At 42.3% G+C, this 8,235-nt stretch overlaps 1 protein-coding gene across 3 annotated transcripts in view; it reads right to left on the reverse strand.

Annotated features, from left to right (window-relative positions):
• Positions 1–8,235, reverse strand: part of Utrn (utrophin) — a 429,847-nt gene that overhangs the window by 325,021 nt on the left and 96,591 nt on the right. For all 3 annotated transcript variants that reach the window (XM_028779235.1, XM_028779234.1, XM_028779233.1), the window contains exons 20-22: positions 7,521–7,701; positions 5,708–5,853; positions 4,227–4,439 (exon numbers count right to left, since the gene is read on the reverse strand). In XM_028779235.1, the coding sequence (XP_028635068.1) occupies positions 4,227–4,439; positions 5,708–5,853; positions 7,521–7,701 (540 nt within the window). The remainder of the gene's footprint in view (positions 1–4,226; positions 4,440–5,707; positions 5,854–7,520; positions 7,702–8,235) is intronic.

The raw sequence follows: 8,235 nt of genomic DNA on the forward strand, positions 1-8,235 counted from the left end.
GAGAGAGAGAGAGAGAGAGAGAGAGAGAGAGAGAGAGAGAGAGAGAGAGAGAGAGAGAACTACTGTACACGTTTAAAAAAAAAATCAGTCAGGGGAACTTGATATACCAACAAGTAAGTGTATGACATGTCCAGAGGAAGGCAATAGTCTAAGGTAGTCCTTTGGGATGCATGATTCTCTCCCAGCCTGATGCTACTCACAGTGGGAACAATGGACAAGCTAGAACAGGAAGGGGCAGGAACTGTGTGATAAAGTGTGGACCTTTTACTCTGATGATGATAACCAGGCTGTTCCTTGCATCAATGGAAAGATGAATTTCCAAGAGGCAAAGCTAGGTTTAGTGTGCACTTGGAGATGCATTGGAAATGTTCCAGGATTCCTGTAGGATCTTCAGTAAGGGAAAGGAAATAATATAAACTATATCACAGTCCAATAATAACCAAAGACATTACTACCAAGGGTGAGAGAGAAAAGGAGCAGAGGAAAAGGAGCCTCATGGGATTTTATTTTGTCCTCATGATTCATAAAAGAATCCTATCAGTAAAATCAATAAGGGAAAAAAATGCCTATTTCATGTTTTTCAAATGTCTTGCTGCCAGGAAGGGAGTTAATAGATTGGAAAAGCACAGTACAGGACAGATTTTAAGCCCATGTTTGCGCCCAGCACTATGAGAGAGCGTAATGGTCTAACCTTAGCCTGTAGAAAGGAATTAGCTGTAAAGACAAAGGAAATGTCAACAAATGCCAAGAAAATAAGAGACAATTATTACCACAGACACAAAATAGGGACTCTTCTTACAGACATCACAGGGCTGGAGGCAGGACGATAAGGTGAGAACACCATCAAAATTAATTCAGCTTCTAAAAGTGCTATTTACTTTCGAAAGGCTTCATTCTGAGCAGTAGGATATACTTTCTAAGCTCTGCACTCTACTAGCTTTTGAAATGTCTGCATAAACTAATAATGTGACCACTCCATGGTTAAAGGAAGGTTTATATAGAACAGAGAAAGTTTAGAGATAGATAAGAGATTTGGGGATGATTTGTTCATGAAATAGGAGAAGTTGTTACAGTCTGTGAGAATTTGGAAATCTGATTGTGCCATCTTTGGTCCTTAACTGAGTTGGACGGAGGCCATTTGCAGCAAGTTAGAATAGAATCACTGAGTCCGAGGAAGGGGAGGTTAACAAAGGAGGGGAAAGGGTCACAAACAAGACCTCTGCCAGAGGGAAGATTCCAATAAGCCCCAGGAAGGAGCAGAGGTCTTGTGGGGAGGGAAGCAGGTGGAGAGAAGCAGTAGCTCAAGAGGCAGATCTGGAATTCAGAGTTGAATACGTGGTAGGGGGCAGACACCAGCAGTCATAAACGATCCATATCTTAACAGAGCCCAATCAACAGTATGGTTTGGAAAGGGGTCCAATTGTGCTCCTCCCAGATTTCAGCACCAGACCAAAAGGGAATGCTGTGTATAAGATATGAGAGAGAGAGAACAGCCAGAGGCATCTGGAATAGTGGGGGCAGGGTAGGTCATGGGTGACAGAAAGGAAGACAGAGTGGGCAAAAGAACAATCGTAGCAGAAATGGCTAAGTTACAAAGAGAACGTGAGGGATGGCAACCCCAAAGAAAGACCAACAGTGTCAACTAACCTGGACCCCAAGGAGCTCCCAGAGACTGAGCCACCAACCAAAGAGCACACACAGGCTGGTGCAGGCCAGCAGCACAAATGGATCAGAGGGCTGCCTTGTTTCGCCTCAGTGGGAGAGGATGCACCTAATCCAATAGAGACTTGATGCCCCAGGGAAGGGGCATGCAGGGGTTGAGAGATACCCTCTTAGAGACCAAGGGGAAAGGGGATGGGTGAAGAACTCTGTGGTGGGGGAAACATTTGGAATGTAAATCAATAAAATAATCAATATAAATAAATAAATGGAATGTGTAGCTGAGGGAAGGGAAGCTTCGGAGTTTGAGAAAGTTTATGGTAAGAAAGGGAACAGGAAACGCTGGGATGCAAGCATGGACTTTGAAATGTGTAGCTGAAGCTTCTAATGCTGAGGGAGCCTGCCTGTGCTTTGGTATGCTAATAGGCACCACAGATAGCCATGTGTCCCTTCTGCCTTTTGGAATCCGAGAAATGGAAGTTCCTTCGAACCTAACAGTGTCCCTCATCAGGATCTACTACAGTGCATTCTATAATATGGGTGTGTGTGTGGGGGGGGGCAGAGTTGAATTAGTAGTAGTATGTGGGGACTATATGTACATCAAAAATCCTGCAAAAATTCACTGTGAATACAAGCCCGCAGACAGGAATAGAACTGGGACTAAGAATACTGTTGTCAATGAGTATTTCTATATCATTCAATATCTGCACAATAGCAGTCTTCATGTATCACATATATGAATAAAAAAATGCATTTTAAAAATCAGCAAGCCGGGCACGTCTTTAATCCCAGCACTTGGGAGGCAGAGGCAGGCGGATTTCTGAGTTCGAGGCCAGCCTGGTCTACAGAGTGAGTTCCAGGACAGCCCGGGCTACACAGAGAAACCCTGTCTCGGAAAACAAAAACAAAACAAAACAAAAAAAAAGAATCAGCAGTTTCTGATTTTTACCAGGCTCGGTAGGTACCCACATACCTTTAATCCCAGACTTCGGAAGCAGAAATAGGCAGATCTCCATCTGCAGCCTAATCTACATAGGGAGCTCATCTACATACTGAAGGCCTGCCTCAAATAATAAACTAATTGACTTAGTTAAATTAAGCAAACAATTCTACTACCTTATCTGTAAGAAACTCCATAAACTGCCAGTGACTCTAACTCCTGCTGGGCTCACTGCTTTAAAGAATGGAGATTATAAACTAAAACATGCATCAGGACACTGGAAAAAGAAAAAGGATATCCTGGGAATGAATGTTTATTACAATTATCTTGTAACTTTATAAAGAAACTTTCAAGCTTTCCCACATGAATTCTAAGTAGTGAATTAACAAGCAATTCCTTTGAAACAAGTGAGCAAGGGAGGCCTTTAACATTAAAGTTATACATGTTACATGTATGAAGTTACACAATTAAAAAAATAAATGCAATTACTGGGCTGTGATCATGAAGTATAAACACTTCCCTCCCCAAGATGCTTTGGTCAGTATATTTTATCACAGCATCAGGAAAGCAACTAGAATACATACATTTAACCCACCCTAAAATAAACATTTCAGGAGTCACTCATGAAATCCTCTAATTATAAGATTTAAATTTGAAAATATAACAACAGTTCACACAGCATAGGTCAACCTTGAACTCTGACATTTGTGACTAAACAGTTCTGCCTCTAAGAGGCTCAGCCTGTGTGCCATAAAACTGCTAGCTACATCCTCCGCTACTATGCCTCTGGTGTCATCACTCTATCACACCCTTATGCCACGACAGTGACAACTAAAAATGTCTTTAAACTAACATACATCTTAGGATAAGGGGAAAAAAATCAAAAACAAAAACAATGCTGGTTGAGAATCACTGATAAGCCAATGTGTGACCATCATCAAAAATTTTGCAATCACAGACAAGTATAATTCTCATTCATACCACTCTAATATGTGTGTTCTGTTAGTATAGCAGAAGGTTGGAAAGTTTCTCACTTGTAGTAGGACCACTTGACGTTGCTTGGCAGAGTGCCCGTTAGCATGATAAGACCCTGAGGATAACCCCCTAACATGGGTTTAAAAGGCAGGTACAATGGCATATACCTGTATTCTCAGCACATGAGGAAACTGAAGGATCAGAAGTTCAAGTTCACCCTTGACTATATAGCATGGTTTAGGCAAGTCTAGGTCATGTGAGAGCCTGACCCCATGTCCCCCAGTCCAGTCTCTGCTTCCAACTAGATTAGTTTCTTCCACTCTAACTAGTCACCACTGTACTTTGAACACTGGTTCATAGGCCATATAGACGCCCAATGCTGAAATTCTATCTTAACCACTATTAAGCTACATCCTCGCCAAGGTCTTGTACACCTCTACCAAGAAGCCGTCTCTACAAGGCAAAGGAAATGCATGTGCTTACCACCACGTTAAAATATCTCTGATAAGCAACTTATAAATCCCAACTTCAGCATATAATAAATGTGGGACAAGGAAGAAAGCAAAGTATTCAGCAAGCAGATATTCCAGTCTTACATGCTAATCACTGTGTCCTGAAACAAGCCTAAACCCTTATTGGCCTCTCGATTTACCTCAAAATCTCTGAGTCTGGGGTTGATTTCCTCAAGCAAATGTAAATCTCTGGAAACCTTTGTCTTCACTTTATTCCATTTTCCTTGGACATCATCAAATTCTCGTTTATACATTGTCCCCACATCAGGAAGCATATTTTTCTCCAAAGTCTTCGTTTCTTCTGAAAGTTTATGTAACGTAGGCTTTTGGTTCTCAAGGGTTTCATCAAGAGCCTGCAAAAGTTTCCAAAACATTAAAACCATTCACAACGATGTACGTATCAGCACTGATGTAGTAATATACATATGGAGAACAGGGTATCTTACTTAAAAATTGTAAAGAAAAAAGGGGAAGAAAAGTCAAAGCTTTCTTTTCATGAGTTAAGTTGGGGTGGTATAATGTACTCTGTACATTCAAAATCTCCGAACAGCACACACAGTGTAGGACAAGAGGCCACGGTCAGGAGTTAGTCTTTTTTTTTTTTTAAATCAGATAACAGAGTATAGAGCAGAGCTTCTCAATCCTAGCGTCGAGACTCCTCTGAGGATCTGACAACCCTTTCACAGGGACAGCATATCAGATACTCTGTATACCAAAGATTTACATTATGATTTATACCAATAGCAAAACTGGAGTTATGAGGTAGCATTGAAAATAATGTTACGGTTGGGGGTGACCACATCATGAGGAACTGTAGTAAAGGGTCACAGTGTTAAGAAGGTTGAGAACCACTGGTATAGAACCTTCAGGCCGCTGGAAACATAAGAGTAATTTAGTCAACATAATTTAAGTGGCTCCCAGCACCCAGGAGGCTGAGGCAGGAGGACTGCTGTGAGTTCTAGGCCACCCTGCACTACAGAATAAAACCCTGCCTCGAAAGAGAGAGAGAGAGAGAGAGAGAGAGAGAGAGAGAGAGAAGAGAAGAGAAGAGAAGAGAAGAGAAGAGAAGAGAAGAGAAGAGAAGAGAAGAGAAGAGAAAAGAGAAATCAGTTCACTTAATACACCTCACGTCATTTTAGGAGAAATACCTAGGTGATTAGAAACAGGTTTAGAATTTTATCTGAATGATAAAAGAATACATGTTTCCTAGTATCACTTAATAATGTATCTTTTATGGACCTCAAATAAATTATTTGGGGTAATTAAGTTTCAAATTATAAATCTTAGCCCTGCAGGTTGGCTCCACAGATAAAAATGGCAGCCACACAAGGCTGAAGACTGAATGAATTCTGTCCCTGGAATTCATAGTAGAATTAAAAACGAAGTTCCCAAAGTTGTCCTCTGGACTCAGCATACACCTACCTCCACAATAGTACTAATAATAAATAATAATAAACAAAAAATAAAATTAAGATATATTTAACCTGTTATTTTTGTAACAAAGTTTTAACAGTCTTGAAAGACTTAATGAAAAATGGCCATTTTCTTAATCACTGAAAAACCACTTCACATACATAACACGAATTCTCAGAAATGGCCAGTGCTCCCAAAGACAGCTTACCTTTTTCTCCTGCAGGGCCTGCTCCACCGCTGTGGGATCATTCAGGGCATTCAGAGAGGCCTGGGCTGCTTTTTCTGACTCGCTTAGCATTTTTTTCAGAGTGTTCAATGCATCCAAATACGCAGGTTCAGGCTGGCTCTTCAACTCTGACAATTCAAACACGCTTGCTTAGGGAAAACAACACTAGGACTTTACAACTGTTACCATTTGCACCATTAATCTTCGGTATATAATAAGTGGACTCCAAGAGATAATAAATTAGATCCCTGATTACAACTGAACAGGCTCGCTGTTGGTTAACGAGATTAGCCATCCCTCTGGCATTACAGACAGACAGATGGAGGCTTCATTCCTCCGGAGGCTGGTGTTTGAACTATTAACTCACTAGCATCTTCATTTGAAAGGTGAAATGTCTCTATGAAGCTTGAAGGACAACGTTCCTTTTGTCTCACACAACCTCCCCTTTCCCAAATGCTACACAAAGAAAAAAAATGAAGTGAAGACCCCTCCACCAGGCTTCCTGAAATCCCATGAGAGTATACAAACTTTATGGGAACTCTAAGACAGTAAGAAACAGGGGTGATTGGCAACAGCAGGTAGCCCAGTGTATCCCTCTATGCCTCTGTACAAATCCGAAACAATCAGCATTTGTACAGAACAGGAAGTGAGTTGAATGTGAAGCACCAAGAGGTGAAACCAATTAGCAGCATAAGTTCAACTGCCTACTCCTGGTCCTTGTTGAAATGGAAAGCTTGGCTTGCATGGGTCAGCCGGGAATGATATCGTCTCTGGTTTTTATGTCACACTGTAAGTTAACGGATTTCCATGAGTGGAATGTATGAAGTCCAAATGCACAGTCACAGAAGAGTAACATGATGCCTTTCTCTAAGACGCACACCTTCCTGTTGCCTGTACAGAATGTGCAGAAGCTAAAGTGATGGAGGTCACAGTCACTGCACAGAGTGCACACAGCACATAACAATCCAGGGCAGCAGCTGATGAGAAGACACACCTAAAGTGACACACAAGCTCTCCAAATCCAGCTACCTCAGCCAGTTTTATTCCAGTTTCTCCAATCCCAACTCGTTCAAATTTGTTCAAAGTCTGGGAGAGCAAAATGATTTCTTTTCAAGGATTGAGTGGGGCTGCTAAACCCTTAACCACTGGGAGCAAACAGAAACTGATGATGTTTTAGTTTGAATGGAGCAAAGTTGTTTCTCCCATAAAATTCTCGGTAAGGGACAGAGTGCAAACTATGGCCTAGAAAGCATGGGGCACTGGGGCTCAACCCATCACCACCAAAGAAAACCAATCTTCCAGAAGTCATTACATCCTACAATTTTAGAGCATGTCAAGTTGGCTTGTTTCTTCTTGGGGCAGGGGTGTTGATACAAGGTTTCTCTGTGTAGCCCTGGCTGTCCTGGAACTCACTCTATAGACCAGGCTGGCCTCGAACTCAGATTGCCTATCCCTCTACTTCTGCTCCTGCCCCTGCTCCTGCCTCCCAGGTGTTGGAATTAAAGGTGTGTGCCACCACCTGGCCAGGTCTGAATGTATTATAAGACTTCAAGCCACAAGGGTGCAGAGGAAGACAGCATGAAGCCGGATGAAACACAGAAAACTGGGAGTAACTTTTTTGATTAAGGCAAACTGAGAGAGGAGAGAAACAAAGAGATAGAGACAGAGAGACAGTCAGAGAGAGACAGAGAGAGACAGAGAGAGACAGAGACAGAGACAGACAGAGAGACAGAGAGAGACAGAGAGAGAGACAGAGAGAGGTGACTGCAGTGGGGAGCCAATATTTACTATTTACCATTTTCTAGTTGCTGGTGGTATTCCTCTAAAGCCTTCCGCACAGCCTGGTAGTGATGCTGAAGGTCATCAAAACCCTGCTGGACAAAACCTGGGACAGAGGGCTGAGACTTCAGAGCTGAACAGCTTGCACACAGTGTCTCAACTCTGGGGTGAAGGCCAAGGAGATCTGTCAGTTCCCTCTGAGGAAGAAAAAATACGGTCACTTCCCTCCCTCTGAGGATCCCCATAAAGAGCTATGAAGAAAATGAACACAAATGCTCACAATACAAGATCCATGCTCTCCTACTCTCTGCTTTCTCTTCAGATTGCAAGACCTTTTGCCTTTAGCAGATACAGTCTCTTGGGCTACAGATACAGCTCAGTGGGTAAAAGCACGTGCTACGAAATCATGTAGACCTGAGTCCAGATCCCCAGCACCCATGTAAAGTGTGGGTATTACCACATGCAACTCTGGAGTCATGGGAGAGCAGAGATAGGAGGATAGCTGGGACTTACTAGACACCAGGCTCCAGGTTCAATGAGAGACCTTGTCTCAAAGGAATAAGGTAGAGTGTGGTAGGGCAGGACACCTAATGTCCTCCTCTGAACTCTTCTGGCATCCATGAGTAGAGACACACATGCATCATTCACCACACACACTGAATGATATTTCCTCTTTATATATGAGAGTCAGCCCAGAAAGGTCTCCATGAGTAGAGATATGTACACACACA

Source organism: Grammomys surdaster, unplaced genomic scaffold (genome assembly GCF_004785775.1).
Source record: "Grammomys surdaster isolate TR1022 unplaced genomic scaffold, NIH_TR_1.0 348, whole genome shotgun sequence".
In the NCBI taxonomy this organism is placed as follows: Eukaryota; Metazoa; Chordata; class Mammalia; order Rodentia; family Muridae; genus Grammomys; species Grammomys surdaster.